Below are 21945 nucleotides of genomic sequence, written 5' to 3' on the forward strand. Positions count from 1 at the left end.
GAGTGTAAACAGTATCACTGATGTTTCAGGAGATCTTATCATTGTTGTTCCAAGAGTTATTACTGCACCATTACTGTCTCAGGTGTACTACTACCAGAGCTGGTGGTCTGCATGGTCTTGCTACAGACGCAGGCTGCGGATGTGCTGCAGGAATTCTTATCGTGTGATGTTGAAGTTCTACACAAGTTCTAACTGTGCCATTGTATGCCATGTTTCAGGAGTGCTGTTACCAGAGCTGGTGGTCTGCATGGTGCTGCTGCAGACACAGGCTGCAGATGTGCAGCAGGAATCCAGCCAATTTGATGTTTAAGATCTGCAGCAGTACTTTCTGTTACCAGATCTGGTTGTTCTACTACAGACACTTGCTGTTTGTATGATGTTTCTGGAGTTTTCACTGCACCATTGATGTTTCAGGAGTGCTACTGCCGGAGCTGGTGGTCTGCATGGTCCTGCTGCAGACACAGGTCGCGGACGTGCTGCAGGAGTTTTGCAAATATGATGTTTTGGGAGACCTGCAGGAGTTCTAAATGTAAATGTCATATTCCAGGTGTTCTACTACCAGAGCTGGTGGTCTGCATGGTCCTGCTGCAGACACAGGCTGCAGGAGTCCCGCGCCATCCAGCCGCTGGGCAGCCTGCTGGAGCTTCTGTTTGTGTGATGTACCATTGCTACAGTACTGAGTTCAAATTCGAACATCATATTCCAGGAGTGCTGCTGCCAGAGCTGGTTGTCTGCATGGTTCTGCTGCAGACATGGGTCATTTGTGTCATGTTTCAGGAGCGTTCCTGGACTTAAAACTGTCCCTTTGATGTTTCAGGTGTTCTACTACCAGAGCTGGTTGTCTGCATGGTGCTGCTGCAGACGCAGGCTGCAGACGTGCTGCAGGAGTCCCGCGCCATCCAGCCGCTGGGCAGCCTGCTGGAGCTTCTGTTTGTGTGATGTACATGTACCGGTGCTGTAGTACTGAGTTCAAATGTAAATATCATGTTTCAGGAGTGCTGCTGCCAGAGCTGGTAGTCTGCATGGTGCTGCTGCAGACACAGGCTGCAGACGTGCTGCAGGAATCCTGCCAATGTGATGTTTAAGATCTGCAGCAGTACTTTCTGTATGCTGTTACCAGATCTGGTTGTTCTACTGCAGACACTTGCTGTTTGTATGATGTTTCTGGAGTTCTCACTGCACCATTGATGTTTCAGGAGTGCTGCTGCCAGAGCTGGTGGTCTGCATGGTCCTCCTGCAGACGCAGGCTGCAGATGTGCTGCAGGAGTCCCGAGCCATCCAGCCGCTGGGCAGCCTGCTGGAGCTGCTGGACCGGTACAACCGGCTGGCGCCCGGGCTGGAGAGGGACGATGGAGAGGACCTGGCATGGCCCGGGGTTCTTGGTAAGTTCTGGAGCATTTGAATTATCTTTCTTAGTCAAAGTCTTGAATGGATGTTGACTATTCTGATATTCCTGAGGTTGTTACGCTGGAGAGGGATGATTGCAGAGGACCTGGCCTGGCCGGGGATTCTCGGTAAGCTTAGCAACATTCTTCACGTACCTTTCTTGGTCAGTGTCCTTCCTGCACCAAATGGTGCATAGCGCAGCACCCTTCTCTGTTGGAGAGGGACGATGGGGAGGACCTGGCCTGGCTGGGGGTCCTCGGTAAGCTCAGAAGCAGTCTAATTGTCCTAGTCAAAATCTTAAATGTTGACCCTTCTGATATTCCTGTGGTTGTGACAAAAGATTTGGATTTAAAGAGTATTTGTCATTTGATTGTTCAACCACTTTAGATCAAAATTTTTATGATGATGTTCGACACTTAGCCTTTACTGCCAGTTTTCCAGCCCAATTTGTTTACTTGGAGCAGCATCCCATGCTGTGCATTCATATATGATATGATGTTTGGTAGAAAGGTCGTATTATACAAAGTGCAAATGTCATCATTTTACCAGAAAAGATTCGAAAGTCTTCTTGATGAAACAACTCCTGAGGCCAAGATGTGGTAAAGTTTTGGTACAAAAAAGATGGATTGACTTTCCCTTTTTCCAGGGACGATATCTTACATCACGGCAGCCACGCGGCCCAACGAAGACGTCCAGCTGATCCGTAAGGCCGACCTTGAGAACCACAACAAGGACGGGGGGTTGTGGGTCGTCATCCACGGGAAGGTGTACGACGTGAAGGACTTCCAGCTGCAGGCGCCGTGCGGCAGCGAGAACTTACTGGAATATGCTGGTGAGGGCTAGATATGGCATTGAAACTACCAGACCTAACCCAATTGCAAGTTGTAGTTTAAGAGAAAGGCTGAACTATAACCCTGCTGCTGGAGCGAAAGGTCATGAGTTTGAATCCCGGCTGTTGTCACTACTGCATTTTACTGGAAAAATCCTTAAGATGGGACGTTAAGCTGTGGTCCACTGTGCATTGTATTTGGCAAAAGAAGCTAGGGGAATATTCCCGGTCAGTGACTAGTGGTGGATTAACACAACTGTTCATTGGGTTCATCAAGCTAAGCTGGTTTGAGATCACTTTCATGTGTTGTGCTGCACCCTCTGCATGAAGAGAGCTTTTTTAGGCAAAATAAAGCAGATGCTTCTTGTCCTCTTGCCCACAGCTCGAGATGCCACTGAGGCATTTGAAGAGGCTCACCACTCCCAGGAGGCTCGGGACATGATGCAGGCATTTTTTGTCGGGGTCTATGTGGAGGTACTTAATGTTAAAATATGCTGCAATACATTCCATGCTACTGTTACAACACTTTTCATACTCTTAAGTTCTGTAGAAAAATTCATATTTCTGATGCAACTATACAAACCATTGATCATAAACATATCTGCTCCTTTATATCCGCTATAACTGAAAAGCAAGGAGAGGTTGAATTTATCCAACGGTAAACGTAGTTTCCTTAAAAAATATGTATAATGTTAACTGCATCTCTTTAACATGTCTTGTTGTGACCTGCATGTACGTAGCCCAGTGTGGCAAAAATGTGCATTTAAAGTCATTCATTGTAATTGTTTCCTTCCCAGCCTGACCAGGACGTAGTCCACCCCATGGACACCACGACCATCTCGTCCCCCCTGATAGACACGGAGCGTGTGCTGGGTCTGCTGATGGGTCTGAGCGCCAACAGCCAGGCTCTCAGTCTGCCCGTCACCGCCATGGAGGAAGAATGTAGCCAGTGGTTCCAGTCGGAGCTCTTCTCTGGGGGGTTACAGGTTAGGGACATTTTTGATACGTTACTTACTTCTGGTAACTTTAAGTGAGAAACTGTAGATACTGTGGACGAATAGAATTTGATCAGAAGTTTGTTAAGATATTACTACTTTTTATAACTTATAAGGATATGCTGTATAGATGCTGTCGATGAAAAGTATTTGGTCAGAACTGTTCATTATTAGTGGGATGGCTGTGTCACTGATTGATCCAGTGGCCTCTCTTAACTAATTATTTACCTCATTAACATAATGCAAAATAGATAAAGCAACAGTGGATAAAATCGCTAAAGAGTCAGATGTTCCAGACATCTTCCACCAATAATTGAGACTGAATCTGATGGCCAGTATGATCTTAACATATCTGAATTGACATGCAAGCACGTCTAACCCTTGCCTAACAGGGAACAACAGACGTTAAACCGTATAGTGAGTGAGCGAGTGTGAGTGACAGCATCCAAAGAAGCCTTGTTTGTCTTAAATACAGTGTTTGCAGCCACCAAACCCATTCCAAGAGGAGAAGGGCGAGGTGCGGTCCAGTGCCACCACCCCTGCCAGCACGGTCCCCCCTGGGGGTGAGGACAACCCCCTGGGGTTCAGGAGACTGTCCCGTCAGACCTCACAGACGGACCCAGCTAAACCATTCCTACAGGTAAGGCATGGGGTTCTCTGTATGTCTGTCTCCAGGTATGATTTGAGGAACTGACAAAAATGCTTCCATTGTTGCTCTGATCTGTCAAACTGCATTCCTTTTTGGTATACATTGTCAACTGTTGAGCATTCTTGTTTTGTTTTTTAAAGTCTATGTTGTTAGATTACTACATCTATCCTTCCGGTCATCAAATTTGGTGAGTTCTTGTTGGAGTGCTGTTTGGACACGGTATTTTATCAGCTTGTTTTTCAAATACAGGGAAAAAATACAAAATGTAGGGAAAAAAATCTATGAGTTATGTCCATACAGCCAGGATCACAACATCATTGACCTTTGTCCAAATTTATTGATCGCCCTAGAGTCAAGCATATTTGTCACCTGAATATATACCCTATCACATTGGATGTAGCTCGGTAACCTGCGAACAGCGGTCAATTTCTAAAAAAACAAGTTATTGAGATAACAGCACTGAATCAATGCTGAAATTGTCCTTCAGAGCTCATAGACTCATCCTGCTTGCTTGCAAGTGGTGGTGAGAAGTTGAAAGTAGTACATACAGTGTATATGTGTTTCCCCAGGCATTAGCAGAGAGCCGTGTCCAGGAGCCCAGTGTGAAGCTGTTCCTCAGCAGTGTGGACCAGTACTGTAAGAGCCACCACTACGTCACACCCATCCACTTCCCTCAGGACCATCCTGTGGAGGAGGTACGGACTGGACCTTAACATTATCTGCCATTTCTTGAGATAGGAACCAAATAAAAAAGTGTGATGTCTAGTAAGATAACAGTAAACCTAATATTCAAAGAGATGCTGAGGGTATGTTGCTTTATGTGTATGTAGAGATTTTATTTATTGGCTTTAACATTTCTTGAAGGCTTCAACATTTGTTGATAGCTTCAAAATTTGTTGACCAAATGTTTGACATAAAACTACTCTTTGGAACATCTGATCTTGTTTAGTAGTATGTTATAGGCTATGAAGCTCCCCGTGACAAAGTTATAAAGAAAATTCAGTCTCTACAACTGGATAAGTCAAAGGTTACTTCTCAAAGTAATCTAAGTGTCTTATCCAGTTTTAGAGGTTGAATCATCTTTAGATACTACTTAGGTCTTGAATTGTCTTTAAGTACTGTTCATGTCTAATCTCAACACTCTTGTCATATTTTCTGTATTCCTAGGTTGGAAGACTACTGTTAGCCTGCCTTCTGAAGCACCTAGACCTGGGCCATGCTGTCCTGACCTTCCTGGAGCATCAGGCTTGCTCATCAGACAGGCAGATTCACACAGCTGAGGACACCCCTGTAGAACCCCCTTTAGAACAGACCACTGTAGAACAAACCCCTGCAGCACAAACCACTGCAGCACAGACTCCTGCAGCACAACAGGCTGAGCTGCCCAACTCTATAGGAGACGTGTGTCAGGCTGTGTACCGTGCCAAATGTTCCCTGATTAAAGTAAGACCTCTGTGTATTCTTCTCCTTGTATCTGTTGATGGCCAGAAAGTTGTCTGATTTAGTAAATAACAGAGGGCTGCACATATTTTTCGGCATATTAATTTCTATAATATTTAACAGGGTTTAATAACATTTGAACATCTCTACAAGTTGCGAAATGATCAAGAGAGCACCTGTCGCATTTATGCAAAAAATGTCATTTTTTAGCTTGCACACTACGTCAAACTATGTGTTGATGATGACTGCAATGATGGAGAAATAAACACTTCCAACATCTTTTCATAAATCTGCTGCTTCTTTGAAAATATTAGAAGTTAAGTGAGGGATTTCTGGTGTGCAATCTATGCTTTCAAGCCATTTGTTTGAAAGGTAACAGTTAGCAATGTTCACTCTTACCTCCCAGGCTCACCAGGATCTTGGCAGATCCTACAAGGAGGTGTGTGCCCCCATGATAGAGAGATGTCTGTTCCTGTTTAACGAGCTGCGCCCGGCAGTCGCGAACGAGCTGTCTCTGGTGCGGAGACTGAAGGTGCTCGCCACGCACACCAGATGGAGAGCGTTTGTGCAGACAATGATTGAAGACAAGAGGAAGGAGAAGCAAGAAGCTGCTGGTTAGTTAATTCCTAGTCATTTGATAAGCTGAAAAGTTCTATGTATAAAAAGAACCAAAGATAAGGAAATGAATGCTTGAATTTGAAAAGCCACTGTTTTTTTTCTGATACAGTCTAACTTGCACAACCTTTATAAAAGGGCCAATATGACCACTTTTTGGTAGTTTCTATAGACTTAGATAAGTTTATCACACAAGCATCAAGAATCCTGCCTTTGGTGACCACCTGTTCACATAGACCAGATTTTCTCTCTCCCTTGACTTCCTGAGTGTTCTGCATTGGTAGTTTTGACCATAAAAGTATCTTCAAAAACAAAGATTTATTTTTCTTAGTTTTAATAATTTCTAGGTTTGTGCTTCAGCCAGGAAACTAAACTGTTTTTCTCCTCTCTCCACCATAGCTGCTGCAGAGCTGGCTGCAGTGGCCCTGCAGCTGGAGGAGAAACAAGAGGCTGCAGTACTGCAGGAAACAAAGGAAGTTCAGGTAAGTGGATTAAAAGTTCAACACACTATTCAATGATTTTGAAGTTGACTCTAAGTAGATATTACCTTTAGCAACAATATTCAAGTGCAGACAGTCAGGAGTTTGATCTCGACTGAGTCATACAAAAAGACTTAAGATCTACATCTACACCTACATCTACGTAATACTGGGCAATGCCCCTCGCGGGACTTTGTGCCCAGGGGAGTGAGGATGCCCTAGCAAACCGGTGGTGGTGAGACAAAAATAGTGAAAAAAAAAAGAAACGTATTCATTCAACAGACAAAAATAACAGTGCTGTGCTGTACAAGTTGCTAGGGCATAGTTCGGTCTTACAGCTGGGTAGAGCTAGGGTAGCCATAATACTTGGCTACCCCGGCTTTGAAGTGTTCTATGGAGGTGGTATGTATCAGATGTTCAGGCAGGCTATTCCACTCTATGACTGTCATTATACGGTATACAAGATATGGTACATACCGCTTTCTTTGCTTAACACTCAACATTTGGGAAAGAGTATGGCAGTTGAACATATACACTATCAGTGATGTGATTGCCCAAGGCTACAGAAACAGAGATGAGCACCACCAGATGCACTGTGTGGTGCAGGAAGGAATTTTTAACTACCATGTTCACTTTCACCCCCAGGAGGATGTTGGTAAGGATGATGAGGTGGAGGCAGAAGAGACAGGGCAGGGAGATGGGAAGGCAGACGGAGAGGCTCGAGAGGAGAAGGAGCAGGAGGACGACCCTGAAGACGTGGTCAGAGAAGTCGCCAAGTTCAAGGCTAAGGTGAGTGTGCATGTTGGACTACTGCTCTGTTGGTAACGTTTAGCCAAACATTTGGCATTTTTGCTGCAAATGTGGGATTTATCATTTTTTCTTCTCTCAGGGAAGTTAATTTTAGGGGCATTTGTCTATTCACGTTCACCTTGTCCCATTCTTATTGTGAGGGTTGGGGACTAGGTTAACTTTGAGCACTAGCTTCCTCCATTCTGTCCTGCTTCTGTCATGCCTGCCCAGTTCTTGGTGAAATCATCTTAAACTTTAGCATTGAAGTAGCCCTGTGGCTACCAATTCTGCATTGGTTACAGGTTTAGGAGAAGTCCAAATGAAAATTGTTGCATTTTTACCTCTATTTTAATTGAACAACATGGCTTGTATTGATGGAAAGACTGAGAAAACTTTGATGTGTATACAAAATTGATGTGTCACAATTCTCATCTTATTGAAACAGGAATCCTGGGACATGATTCTGACAGCCATCACGAGCGCCCGTAACTTCAAGTGGCTGAGACAGAGACTGACCGGAACCCGCTCGCACGCCGCGCTCATGAACAAGATCACCGAGTTCGTGCTGAAGGACGGACCCATCGACGTGGAGAAACTGAGGAAAGCACTGCACAGACAGGTGAGGGAGACTTGGTACTTTGTACATATAGTTTACAGTGATATATTTTCCACGCTTTAGCTATTTGAAAATCTTCCACTGGATGGAATAATAAGGACATATTCTATGTACACTGTACATTGCATCTTCACTAACTAAGGTGAAAATAAGTACCTAGCTTTAGTTTAGACATTAAATGGAGGTTCCTTGTTTACGGAGTGGTAAACTTCAATCATACTCATCAAAAAGAGTATGTGAGTGTTTTACAACTTTATGGTCCTTCTTGGCTGTAACTGGGGCAATGCTGTCATATTGAGGTTACCGTTACCAGAGTGCTAAAAAGAGGCAATATTATTACAGACCCTTGCAATTTAGCCCCACCAATTTTAAGCTCCTCACAGTTCAGCTCCTGGCTTGAAAGAGAGATTAGGCAGCCCACCAAACAGCAACAAGGACAACAGCACTCTGGCTGTTTCTGTTGTACAGAAATCTGATATAAATTCATCACTATTGGAGCTTACCCTTAATACCCTATCCCCAGGTGGAGAGAGCGAGGTTGAGACTAAAAGGTGCGGATGCGATGCTGGAGCTGTTGTCGAAGGACTACCTGATCCCGTCAGTGCGGTACCAGGTGCTGTGTGGCTGGCAGGGCCTGCAGTTCTCCACCAAGAGAATCAGGTATATAAATGGACTGTGAACATTTACCTTTTGAATATCCAGAAACAGTCAGATGTGGAATGCTAGAATTATTAATGAGTATACATGTGGATAAGGCCATGGGTCTGTAACGTACAACATGCTATAGAGTTAGTGTAAGATATACCATGTTTAAACTACACAGAGGGTCACACAGAAAATGCGAAACAAACAAAACACATTGCAAGATGGGGTGAACAGGCACTTACATGTAGATATTGGGGATGAAAAATTAGATGGGGTTGTCTTAATGACTTGCATATAGATATCTGCTTTACACAATTACGGTGATCTTTTGGACAAGTGACCCCCTTAAGGAGCATCTGGCCATTAGGACCGCTTTTTGGTAGTCATTTAGATAATTATCTTATTGACACAAGCACATGTATTGAGAGTCTTGTCTATAGTGACCACCTGTCCACATATACCACATAGTATAGGTCCCCTGAGTGTCTTCTTGAGCAGTTTTTACTGTACTTGAGAATGCAAATTATTGTCCAATATCCAAATATTTATCCAATGACTTTTGTAGCAGTTTTCTTTTTTTTTAATAAAACCTTTGTCTCCTCAGCGATCCCCTTCCCCACTGCCTGGACAACGCGTCCCTCATCCCTCCCAATGATCGCGTCTCCTTGGAGATCGCCTTCGGGAGGCTGAACGAGTGGTCCATCTCCACGCTGCGGGACGCTGTGCTCCACGCCGACCACAACTACAAGATGTCCGCACAGGGAGCGGGGCCAGGGGCCGAGACATTCAGTCTGGGCATTCTTCCACAGGTACATAATGTAGGTGTGGGTTACAGGTGCGTGTACATGTGTAGGTGTAGGTTACAGGTAGCAGTGGCATCAAATTTTTGGTAGCGGACATGAGGTCACTGGTTTGATGCCTGACATTCCTGGCTAGACATTGTGTCATTAGGAAAAACTTAAGATTTCGTCACTCCACCCAGGTGTAACATGGATACTTGACTGTTTTTTGAGCGAAAAGGCGGTGGAAGGAAAGGGTTGGGTTGGGACAGAAGCAAGAAAATTAGGGATGACAAAAATGATGGCTATCCCAATATTGAACCCCTTACCTTGTGGTTAAGCAAAGCATTTCATGTCTGCTTCTTCCCTTTGGTACATGTACATTGACATCTGCCACAAAACTCCAATGCACCATGCTTAACTTATTTTGTAAAAAGTAGCCTTATGTGTCACATGTACATGTTTCAGCTCTTGTTGCATTACCAATCAACTGCAGTAGTCTCTGTGATGCCACCAAAAGTGAGACATATCCAGGCTGCAACTGTAAGTCTTAGAGAACTAATATACATTGTATAAAGGCATTCCAGCTAACTAATAGTATGTATTTCCCACCCAGGCCCGGTTCCTACTGGCAACCCTGGGTATGCTGACGATGCCACACCAGGCCACGGGGGTGAGCCAGCTGCTGAACAGGGGAGCTCTGGCACTCACACAGACCATCATGAGACTAGCAGGTATTATGTCTCATTTTGTTAACTTTTACTTTAATTGGCTAAAGCAAGAAGTGTTATACAAAGCCTGATACAAGACAACTACATGTAGTTGCTGAATCCATCCGTCGTTGCTTTTGAATGTCTTTCTTCTTTTCCAACTGCAAGAGAAACAGACAGTAAATTCTGTATTTACGTTCCAGTCCCCTCGCTTTTTTATTTCAACACACGAAAGTCGATGCTTGGTTTTTGGCTTATCTGTCTTAGCAATTCCTAATATACACAATGGAGTATTGCCATGCATTCTACAGTGCTACTGCTTTAGTCTATGTGACTTGGAGGTTGTAAAGCCTTGTTAAGGCTGTGAAGTCGGCCATCTATGATTGCCATGTTTTACAAGTACAGTACTCTCTCCTTAGGTCCCGACTCCCTGCAGGCTAGCGAGGATCCCAGCTGTAACAACGTTGCTGCAGTGTTTGAGGAGAGCCGCAGCAAGCCACAGCCCCCTCCTGTGCCCATCAGCGGGCCCGAGCTGGCCGCACTCATGAAGCCGGGGGTCAGGGTGGTCAGGGGCGTGGACTGGAAATGGGGAGACCAGGTAGATAATTGCTAGCCATCAAAAGCCTTGGGCGTATTTTTCCCTATTGTATAGAAAACATTTTTACAATTTTTTCATGAGCTGGCTGTGCTCGTGAAGCCTGGAGTCAAGGTGGTCAGAGTCAGGGTGGTCAGGGGCGTAGACTAGAAGTGTGGTGACCAGGTAAAAATGTAATATAAATATAAGCCTTGGGTGTATTTTTCCCTATTGTATAGAAAACATTTTTACAATTTTTTCATGAGTAGTGGGGAGACCAAGTGGGTTAGGTCATGTATGCAACATGGATATCACTGGAAAATTAAGAATGGTTTTTAGCTTGAAAGTTCACTTTTGTTGGTACAGTCAAACCTGTCTATAGTGGCCACTCAAGGGACTGGTCAAAATTGGCCACTGTAGAGAGGTGGCCACTATAGAGAATATGCTAATCAATTGACCACAAGCAATAAGTTACACATGGTTTTAGTACCGACTGATCTTTATTCACATAATAAAGTACTGTAACGTTACATGTACTGCAATGATTTTTACCCTATATGTATTGAGAAAATAAAAGCTATAAAAAGTTTTAAATGTTCTACAGTTGATATTGTCTGAAGAGACCGGCATAGGGTGACGATTCGGCCGCTGTATATGGCCGACTGACGCGTGCCGAAACATAGATCAGCGGTCCGCGTGGCCGTAATCGGCAGTGTTTTCGTACCTGCGGGACCGGAAATCGTGTGGCCCTGGCCGCGTTGGACAGGTGGCCGCTAAGCCTATTTCTTAATCATTACGAATCCAAGGGACCGACAAAAAGTGGCCACTATGGGCAGGTGGCCGTTATGCAAAGGTGGCCGCTAATACAGGTTTGACTGTATATGTCATTCTGATTCAAGGTTCAACTGTAATTTCCAGCTCAAAAATTGGAGTTCCCAAATTTTCGTCCGAGCAACTCAATCGTTGTCAAGCAATGAGCAATCCACTGCTTCTAAAGACCATATGATTAAGCAAGTACAGGATTTAGTCCATGGTACCATGATACTAAGTGATCAAGAGGGGAAGTCTGAAAACCTTACGCCTGTACCTCACTTGGGAACAAAAAAAACTACAAGTCTTCCACACTAAAGTTGTTAACTGATATTGATTTTTGTTGGTTCCAGGATGGCCCACCCCCTGGTGAAGGGCGAGTGATCGGAGACCTTGGTGAGGATGGGTGGATCCGTGTGCAGTGGGACACCGGCAGCACCAACTCCTACCGCATGGGCAAGGAGGGCAAGTACGACCTGAAGCTGGCGGAACCTCCTCCACTCCTGGAGAAGGAGGAGGAGGAGGAGACAGACATTGTTCCAGGTAAGAGGTCTTGAAGAATCTTAATGTTTCCAGCAGAGATACGTTCTATTGCCTGTTTTGTGAGAAAAGTAAACATGTCTATTGCACACATCCAGGTGTGAATCTCCAAGACAATACCTGTTACACGAAATCACTATTCTCTGGAAAGTACACTGTGTAATGTGTGGTTATGAGTACAGTTTCATCTAATTTTCCTATATCAAGAATATTGCCTTATCGCAATCACCTGTACTTGACGCTAAGAATCTCAGTTGTAAATCTATTTCAAGACCAACTTCTGAAAATAAACATTGCACTTGGATGCGATCAACATCTTCAAAGACTGCTCAGTAGTATTCACTAGTAGGTATCATTGCAGGTAGTTTGTCTATTACTTATTCTATGTTAGTTATCCTAGACGATCTTCGTCAGCAAAGAAAAGCCGAGACATAGACATTCTATGTTAGTGGAGCAAAGTTAAGTGATATTATGTTGTTGGTTTTCAAGTGATGATATTTTCAGTTATGATATTTTGGACTTGTATGTGACTACAGTAAGATGTTTTGAGCAACGACTTCCACTCTCCTTCACTAGATTCCAAGAACGCCAAGGACGACAGCACTCACCCGACATCGCTGATCCGGCGCGCCTGCTCGTCTCTTCTGCGAACACTGACCATCTGCATGGGCGTGCACGCAGAAATCGTGCAGCGGGAGGCCGTCAGGACCGTGTGCGAGCTGCTCAGGGTGCTGGTGGAGAGCGGGGCCATCGGGGAACAAAGTAAGTCTGCTTGTTCATTGTTTAGTTCACATACATAGCATAAACACGCTCCCGCACCCGTACCTCCATCCTGGGATGGAAATTTGCAGAGGCAGAGGGAGGCCGTCAAGATGGTGTGCGAACTGCTCAGGGTGCTGGTGGAGATCTAGAGTGGAGCTATCGGAGAACAAAGTAAGCTCGTTAGTCCCATTCTCCTACGCAGAGACATCCAACGGCGCTAGTAAAACCGCCTCTTGTCTGTACTGTACTGTGCTATGTCAACTGTCACGATCAGTTCCTGTGGGCATTGCCACAAACCAGCTGTCAGCCAATCAGAGAATGGACTTTTCAGTTTTCAAAAGGGATCTCGCATATATAAGGGTAAGCTCATTAATATTTATTAGCAGGGCGGTCAGGAACTGATCGTGACGGTTGAGATAGCAGAGTACAGACAAGAGGCAGTTTGCTAGCGCCTTTGGATGTCTCTGCGTAGGAGAATGGTTAGTCCTCACTCTTAGTAAGGCCATGTTGATTTGATTATATGGATGACATCCTCTGGGAACTCCAAAACTGATTAAAGATGTTATACATTTGTATTCTGTTGCAGGTGCCCAGTCCAACAGTGGCACGATCGCCTGCCTGCAGCACAGGGACTGGGCCACGCTGGGTTTCATTCGCAGCATCGCTACGTCACCCACCGTCTGCCACGCCCTCAGCACGCCGCAGTGGATCGACCTACTGCTCAGGATTGTAGGGGAGCAGCCTCTCAATACAGCACTTACTAGACAGGTCAGACCGTTTACTGTATGAGACTGTTACCTTAGGTATTACTTGGATGCCTGATATAGATTTTTTAATGTTTGAGTAATATCTCTGTTAATTGTTATCAGTGTTCTCGCCAGGCGGGGTCCAGGGGCAGCGCCCCGTTGGGGGGACCCAGGGGGGCGAAGCCCCCCGGAAGCTCTTGCATTTTAGGCTATTGAGAAGGCTTATTCTATCATTTTTTAGGGCCATATCTACGATAATCGCAGCAGTCACTTAACTTCTCTTCAGCAGTTTGACGTAACAATATTTCGGGTCAAAGCTTCACAGACAACTAAAAACTCATAAACAACAAACTTTACTCAGCTCAACAGTACTTAAAAATATTGTCCTGGTTGCCATCCGAAGTTGAAGCGCTTGTTTATAGCGCTAGTATCGCTGTTAGCCGCCGTGTCGTACGACTGTTGTTGACGGTCTCCCTGCGTCGCCGCCTCGCCGTTAGAGTTTAGACGATATTCCCACGGACATGTTTCAAGAAAATACCCGGTAAAAACCGCTATTCCGCGTCAGATTCCATTCTTTAAAACATGTGGGACTCAGTGTTACAGTCTAATAAATATTTCGTAGAAGCACCGCTGTGGGAAAGAAGGTCCAAGGAATGTAATATTACGTAGCATGAAGTTCGCGCGCTGTAAACTTGTACACGGCACATGACTGAAACTGTAAACAACAGCCGCGTTTGATTGATAGCTGGCGGCCCTCTGATCAAATCGGAAAGATGCCGACACTGCCCTGGCGGTTTGTGGGCGGGGCCACACGGGGCTTGTCGGCGAAACTAACGCCCGGGTTTTACATACAAACTTACGATGGTTTGTATCTTACGAATGCCGATACAGAGCTTCAAATTTAGAACAGGAATTTTGGGAAAGCGACCCACTCTTGCTCCAGAATTATGTCGGAAAGAATTGATTCTATTTCCCGCGCTGAAATAAAAATTACGCAACTATCAGTAACAGCCTATGTTGGTCAACCGAGCTCCCCAAATAAGGACATTCCCCAGGAACTGGCTGTTCCGCCCACCCCACTGATCACTCGCAGCACACGCGCTACTCATTTTATTTTTTATTTTTTTGGCACGAACGCAGGGCGGTACACGCAAAATTTAGAACAGGAAATTTTGGAACGCGACCCGTTCTTGCTCTAGAAATGTGTCAGAAATAATTGCTTCTATTTTCCGTACTGAAAAAGAAAGACGCAACTGCCGCGAGTAACAGCCTCTGTTTATCAACGCCGCACATCGGCTGTTCCGGGGAGAGATCCCACCCCGCTAATCACGTGCGGGCAAGGCCCTCTCGAGTCTGTGTTTACATTTCCGCGCGCGGGAACGCAAGGGGTGGGAGGGGCTGCCGGCTGTGAGACAGCGGTACGGCGGGCCGGTGCTGTAAAACACCTCCCTTCGAGTTGATAACTTCCTGAAACAGCGAAGGCGCGTGCTTGGCGCGTGCCTATGTATTTTTACTACGATATTTTTCTTTTATTCCCCATTTTTTTGCCGCTACGCTGGATGAAAAAGCAGCGTAGCGGGCGTTTTACAGCGTCATTTTTCCAGCCCACAGCGTATCGGCCCGCTATGCTGAAAAGGCCTTGCGAGAACACTGGTTATTTCCCAATCATACATGTTATGTGCCTGAGATTGCTTCACTCTGTCTCTTTATCAACCCAGCAGTTCTCTTCTAGGTAGATGTTTTAATGCTTGAGTAATCTATATCTCTGTTTATTATTATTTTCCCACCCTATAGGTCCTGTGCTTGAGGCTGCTTCACTCTGTCCTGCCGTCCTGAGAGCTTTGGAGTTGTCTTGTCATATTATGACTGATAGATTTTTTAGTGTTTGGGTAATATCTCTGTCTACTGTTATTTCCCACCCTACAGGTTCTGTGCCTGAGACTGCTCCACTCTGTCCTGCCATCCTGGGAGCTCCAGGAGTTCTCTTGTCATGTGATGGCTGATACATTTTTTCATATCTTAATAATCTATATCTCTTAATTGTTATTTCTCATACTACAGGTCCTGTGCCTGAGACTGCTCCACTCTGTCCTGCCGTCCTGGGAGCTGAGTCAGCAGGGCCAGCAGATGAACAACATCATCAACCAGCTCTTCAGCCTGCTGGGCAGCGTGCTGATGCAGTGTAATGCTGACCCCGTCCTGCAAGCTATAGGTATTACATTTTAGAAGTCCTTCCTACTCCAAATGTTGCTTCGCGCAGTGCCAATCTGTTCGTCAATCAAGGTTAGACATTCAGGTAATAAGATACTGAAGAGGTCTGGTAGAAACTGGTTCTTCCAGCTCTTGTCTTCAGCTCTCTTGCATTCATAGTTAGGGTATAAAAAAGCAATTTCTTCCAGATCTCTTCAGTTACTTAAGGATGTAAGGTTTTCTTTTTTGCTCCAAGGGAATGAAGTATTGACCCTGTTCCTTAAGCCATAGGTACAAATGCAGGTTGCCACAAATTGCAGGTTGTGTTTTTGATCCTTAAGTTTGTCCATTCCTTCCATTTATAGTATGCATACAGGACAGTCCTTGAAATACGCACCAAATTTTGCAAAAAGTTCTGCAAAATTCCGCAGGCCATTATTTAAATTTTGTAAAACCTCTGCAGAAACATGCCACTTTCATATGCAGACTGCCCCGCAAGGTGGGCAAAGAAAATATCACACCCAGTTTGTTTAGTTTTGGTGGCCCTGACATGCTCTCATAGCAGCACTGTGGCCGAAGAGCTGGTGTCGCTCCTCCGATCGCTCAATTAACGTCTTAACCCATTCCTTATCCCCAGACACTTGTAAGAAGAAGAAGAGTCCCCGGCCCAAGGTGGCCCTGACGTGCTCTCACAGCAGCACTGTAGCCGAGGAGCTGGTCTCGCTACTCCGAACGCTCCACGGCATTGACTCCTGGAACAGGCTCATAAATGACTACATCAGCAGTAACCTCAGCGTCATCGCAGACATCGTCAGCAACAAACCAAAACCACTACAGGTGAGGGATTCGGGGCTTGAAATACTTGTGCCCCTTTTTGCATCCAAAGTTGGAGCTGTGCACCCAAATTTTTTTTCTGTGGGTGCACCAGTGCACCCAATTATTTTTGTAGGTTTACATATGTAAAAATATCCATATGTTCTTAACATCTACATGTAAGTGTTAGAAGATAAATAAAATGTCTGTAATAGTTCTTGCTTAAGAATTTGTTTTAAACTTTGCAAGTAAAATTTGAAAGTTGATCCTAAAATGACAGCAAGAAACATATACCATAGCATTCTAGACACGACAGAAATTGTATTACATGTATTATTGTAATTTCCAATGATTTTCCATTGACAACTTTTCTGCCTGTTTTTTTATTATTTTTTTTCAGTTAGAAAAAAATTAGAAAATGTTTTGACTTTTTTCTTCCATTGAACAGATGTCTGAGATGGAGGGTCAGGTGACCATCAGCCAAACAGGAGCCGTCCTGGCCGTCCTCGCCGTGATTGGCTCGGTGGACTCCAGAGTGAGGCTGGGCGGGCTGGTGCGGCACGACGAGTGGGGCGTGGGGACGGTGTCGGGTATCCGTCAGAACGGGAAAATCGTGGTGCAGTTCCACGACCTCAAGGCCGCGAAACTCTGCAAGCTGGCAAACCTCTGCAAGGTAAGTCAGTTATTTCCATCAGATACTCCATTCAACACTTACATAAATTTGGATACACTTGTTTTCAGAAGCTGGGAGAGACATAAAAATGATTACGGTTTAATTAGCTGTTTCTCTATTTGTTCACTGTCAACACTACAAGACGATATTTTAACTTGAGTATCTCATATATGGAATTGTGAGCCATAGGGGCAAGATTGCCCAAATAAAGATACAGTACTTATATTATTCCATACTCTTATTACATCGTTTCACACTCTGATTATATCATAGATAATGATTATTCTAAAAACATTGCAAGAGCCATGATTTGCATGCTACAGGAAGAGGTTATGATTCTTAAATTTAATCCCTTTTTTTTAGTGTAAGTCACATATTGAGCATTTCAAAGAATGCGCCATACAAAATGTATATATTATTTATCTATCGAAGAGATACACCTCTATGTACATGCATTGTTGCCCAAATCTACCATTTCTTAACTTAATGGCATAGGCAGTAAGAGCTGCATATCAGTTGTTGAACAAATAAGGTCAAAATACCATGTAAAAAGACTATGTTTTGTAATTGCTCAGGTGAATGAAGTGTGCTTCAGTGTGGACAAGCTGCCCATGACCGACGCCATCCTCAACACCTGGGGCTCCCTGGTTAGCTTGGCCACCGCAGGCTTCAAGCCAGACAGGGAGGGGGGCTGCCAGTCCAGAACTGGGACAGCGGACAAGACCAGAGAAGGTGAGTTGTCATGGAAGCTCTTCTGTGTTGGTAGTAATCATAGTACACCTGGGGCTCCCTGGTTAGCTTGGCTACCGCAGGCTTCAAGCCAGACAGGGAGGGGGGCCTCCAATCTAGGACTGGGACAGCGGACAAGACAAGAGAAGGTCAGTTGTCATTGAAACTCATCTTTGTTGGTAGTAATCATAGTACAACTGGGGTTCCCTGGTTAGCTTGGCCACCAGTGCACCGCAGGCTTCAAGCCAGATAGGGAGGGGGGGGCAGTCCAGAAACTGGCACAGCGAGATTAGAGAAGACGAGAGAAGGTCAGTTGCTTCAGTTGAAGCGTTTGCAGCCACCCATGTTACATTTGCTTTCAGTGCCTTTCAAGAATTTCATGCTCCTTTTTGATAATAGTGTCGTCTCGTTGCAATAAACCCAATGTGAAGCAGCACAGTTTTCAGCACCAAGGAGATGCGAGAAACTGTGTAACAAATTCACATCAATCACAGGGGTTTTTGTGAAAGAAAATTGCAAGAGGGAGCACTGCAATTAAGCAATGGGGGAGATAGGGTTCTCCTTACCAGGGTGCGGAGTTTTTGATAATTCTAAGTTAAAATGGAGCATTCTATGGCTTCCTAAGAGCCAAAATTACTATCAGACCTTTCACATTTGAAGACTTATTTCATTTTCAATCCTTTTGTTGCAGATGTGATAAACAGAACATTACTAAGGAAACAGCAGGTCTGCCTGTATTTTATCTCTATCATAAACTAGGCATAACACATCAGCTTTGCTTTTGACCCTTTTGTTGCACATGTCATCAACAGAACATTACTGAGGAAACAGCAGGTCTGGTTGAGGCTCCTGAAGGCATATGGCTTGAAGAACCTGCTTGTATAACTACCTTTGGTGTAATACACTAGCTAATTCTATTTTTGACCCATTTGTTGCAGATGTCATCAACAGAACATTACTAAGGAAACAGCAGGTCCGGTTGGGGCTCCTGAAGGCGTCCGGCGTGTTATTCCACCAGCAGAAGAACCTGCGTCGGATCCTGGCCCTGGTCTCGACGCTCGACACCGCTCCGGCCGACCCCGGGTCAGAGGAGGAGGGCCTTCCCAAGGAGACTGTGACCTTAATGCAGCAGCTGATGTCTGCTGCCACCCAGCCCTCCCCTGTCAAAGCCATATTTGCAAGACAGGAGCTAGAGGTAAACTGTGTTAATTTTTCAAATGAAAGACTCAAAACCGTTTTTTTTTCTTCTTGGACCGGTCCAAAAAAATGTACCTGAAAACAATCAGCGGACCGAGTAGAAAATGACCAGTATATATTGGCAGCGGCTCAGAGGTTTTGGTTCTTGACGGGTCCTGAAAATAACAAAAGCAAAGTACAGTTGTACAGTTTATACATTGTAGTCATTTCTTCAAAGTTTCTACAGTCAAATTTACATAGTTTACATGAAGACAGGATCTAAAATGCCAGTGGGAGTCGGCTACTCTGCCAAACAGATTCCTTTGTAGAAAATTGGACCACTGTTTTGAGTATTGCCCATTCACAAGTTTTCACAAGCAATTAGGTCCAGGTCCGGACCAGGACCAATACTTGAGTGAAGTCTATTGAGGCACAGCAATCAGTACAGTATATCTAAACACATTTCACAGTATTGAATCCAGTACCCAGTCCCGGGACTCATCCCTACTTTCCATATAGGCTTGTTTTGTGAAACAAACAAATCTGAACTGTTTTCTCTCACAGGCCGCTGCCTTAGCCGTGTGCCAGCACCTGGCGGCAGAAGTCAGCCGACCCTGCGCCCTCCCCCCTCCCATCTCCAACTCCAACGTCACCAACAACTCCAACACCTCCCCCAACACCACTATCAGCAACATCCTCAGCACCTCCCCAAAGGAGCGCGCCAAGACTCCCCCCGTCATACCCTCCAAGCAGCACCAAAAGCAGAAGAAGACGAGAAAGTCCAGCCCCCCTCCCCCAGTGCCGGTCGTCCAGCAGCTGATCGAGATGGGTTTTCCGCGGAAGAACGTCGAGTTTGCGCTGAAGTCACTGAGTGAGTCGGACGCTCCCAGCTCCGCTGCCCTGTCTACAGTCGGGGAAGGATGCAGACAAAGCTGTTAAGTGTCCAATCACTGAGCAGAACCTCCTGGGGCTACAGTTGTTCATCAATCTGTTTTTGTTCCTTCATATTTGAAAACAAACAAAATGCAACTTCTCAACTACATTCATCTATTTGTTCTTGTTCATTCATATTCGAAGACAAATGAGAGTGCATCATTTCATCTACGCTCATTTATTTGTTGACTTCCTGCCTGTTCTCATGGAGAACAAAGTCCTTGTTACACAACAAAGTGTTTTACCTAAATCAATGTTTTGTTGACTGTAGTATAATACCAAAATGTTGCCTTAGGTAAAACTCTTGGTTGTACAGGGTATATTCAAAATATAAAGAATGTTGTAATAGATGACAGCAGGCAGGAATTTGGCAGCCTCATTCTACAGCTTTTTACCAAAATGATTAAACCATCCACAGATGCCTGATCTTCTGTTTACAAAAAAAATGTCCTGAAATCAAAATAGAGCAGTTTCTAAATTTGTGGTTTGTTTTTTTCTTCGCAAAGACTGTAAAATTGAGTTGGTGCCATCACTGGTTGATTTGAAAGGTTGGCAGAACAATGTCAGAGAAAACACGTACAGTACATTTCTTACACCTCTATCTGGAGTTCAGAAGTATAAACAGTACAGTGTATGCCCTCAGGAGGTTCAGAAGCAAGTAAGGTGCTACAGTTGAATGGTGTCTTGGGATCTATTGTGGCATCATCACACTTCAGAAAGTGGACCAGCAATGCTTGCTGAACTTGCATGGCTCTTGTCTGCATGCTTCTTTATCTTTAGTTGCAGAATGGACTTCTTTTTTTTAATAATCTTTTTACTGACAGTTGTTGAGTTTTTATGCAAGTTGTAACATGTAACATTAGTTTGCATCCAGGTTTTTTTTATTTAACAACTAGAGAACAAAAATTGTTCAACTTGAAATTTTAGCGTATGTAGTGCTTGCTAGAATATGGCATCCTCTTTTTTATCTGCCTTTTTTTATGTAGTTCTTAATAGTATTATAAGTTGCATAGACTCGCTTTTTTTAACCTTATTTTTCTAAGTACTAAGTAGTACAAACGTAGGGGCCAAAAGGCACCCTTTTGACGGGGGTGGTAAAGTCCTAGGCATGAACGTTAAAGTTTTTAACCAAAGTTACTGTTAGGAGTTGGGAGTTGTTTTGTTCACGTTGCACGAAGTAACAAAGACTTCTCTGCATGGATACAACACACGCATCCATGACTTGCATGGGGACATTACACACTTCGGAATCCATGACTTGCGAATACACCTGGCTAACACCTGTTCGTTCTCACCTGCAGCGACATCCTCAGGTGAGACACCAGCTGCAGAGGCCTTGGTCAGCTGGCTGCTGGAGCACCCTGACATACAGGTACCAAAAAACTCTCCTCTTCCTTACCTTGTGAGCTTGTTGAGCAAGTGACCGTCTCCCCCCCCCAAAAAAAAGTTTTTGGCCATGCTGTAAACCGTACAAAGCAGCTGAAAATGTATACTGTAGATTGCAAAAATGATATGTAAAAAAAGTCACATACCAATGAGCTTTATCTTTTATAGTTTTATATTATCACTTGTAACTGTCGACAATGAAAACTGTCATGATGTTATGACACACTTAAAGCAAAGCTATTTCAGTCCCGATGATTTTACTAAATGTGATGTAAGTGACTTTATGTGTTAAGATGTTGAGTGAAGATGTGCATGACTCTTTGTGAGTATAACGCAGTTCAGCCCCTAGGCTGCCATGTTTGATAAATTGAATAAATCTTGACCTAGGTGCCAGACCTGTCTGATGAGGATGCGGGGAGTCTGTCGTCGGGGGAGATCGTCTCTGAGTCAGAGTCGGAAGCTGAGGAACTGGAGGATTTAGAGGTGTGTCAACCATGTCTTCACTTTGTCTTACTTTTGTTTCTTATTGGACTGCCTTTACCTCTTTTTTGTATCAATTCATAGTTAGGCCATGTTGATTTCATTATACATGTATGGCTGACATCCTATGGGAACTCCAAAGCTGATGAGAGAGTGTGAATAAAGAAAAAAAGTTTGGCCCCAAAAAGAAGTTGCCTTCGA

The 21945-nt window shown here is 44.4% G+C and overlaps 1 protein-coding gene across 1 annotated transcript in view; it reads left to right on the forward strand.

Annotated features, from left to right (window-relative positions):
* LOC118419289 (E3 ubiquitin-protein ligase HERC2-like) overlaps positions 1-21945 on the forward strand; it is a 117410-nt gene that overhangs the window by 38271 nt on the left and 57194 nt on the right. Inside the window, exons 26-53 of the mRNA XM_035825635.1 lie at positions 1197-1382; positions 1583-1645; positions 2033-2218; positions 2598-2689; positions 3013-3201; positions 3686-3850; positions 4429-4554; positions 5027-5302; positions 5706-5913; positions 6314-6396; positions 7039-7182; positions 7628-7801; positions 8322-8458; positions 9048-9252; positions 9839-9956; positions 10352-10530; positions 11670-11859; positions 12433-12618; positions 13205-13386; positions 15426-15576; positions 16192-16391; positions 16816-17040; positions 17616-17772; positions 17853-17918; positions 18708-18964; positions 19510-19879; positions 21180-21250; positions 21652-21747. Of these exons, the coding sequence (XP_035681528.1) occupies positions 1197-1382; positions 1583-1645; positions 2033-2218; positions 2598-2689; positions 3013-3201; positions 3686-3850; positions 4429-4554; positions 5027-5302; positions 5706-5913; positions 6314-6396; positions 7039-7182; positions 7628-7801; positions 8322-8458; positions 9048-9252; positions 9839-9956; positions 10352-10530; positions 11670-11859; positions 12433-12618; positions 13205-13386; positions 15426-15576; positions 16192-16391; positions 16816-17040; positions 17616-17772; positions 17853-17918; positions 18708-18964; positions 19510-19879; positions 21180-21250; positions 21652-21747 (4682 nt within the window). The remainder of the gene's footprint in view (positions 1-1196; positions 1383-1582; positions 1646-2032; positions 2219-2597; positions 2690-3012; positions 3202-3685; positions 3851-4428; positions 4555-5026; positions 5303-5705; positions 5914-6313; positions 6397-7038; positions 7183-7627; positions 7802-8321; positions 8459-9047; positions 9253-9838; positions 9957-10351; positions 10531-11669; positions 11860-12432; positions 12619-13204; positions 13387-15425; positions 15577-16191; positions 16392-16815; positions 17041-17615; positions 17773-17852; positions 17919-18707; positions 18965-19509; positions 19880-21179; positions 21251-21651; positions 21748-21945) is intronic.

The sequence above is a fragment of the Branchiostoma floridae genome, chromosome 7, assembly GCF_000003815.2.
Source record: "Branchiostoma floridae strain S238N-H82 chromosome 7, Bfl_VNyyK, whole genome shotgun sequence".
Lineage (NCBI taxonomy): Eukaryota > Metazoa > Chordata > Leptocardii > Amphioxiformes > Branchiostomatidae > Branchiostoma > Branchiostoma floridae.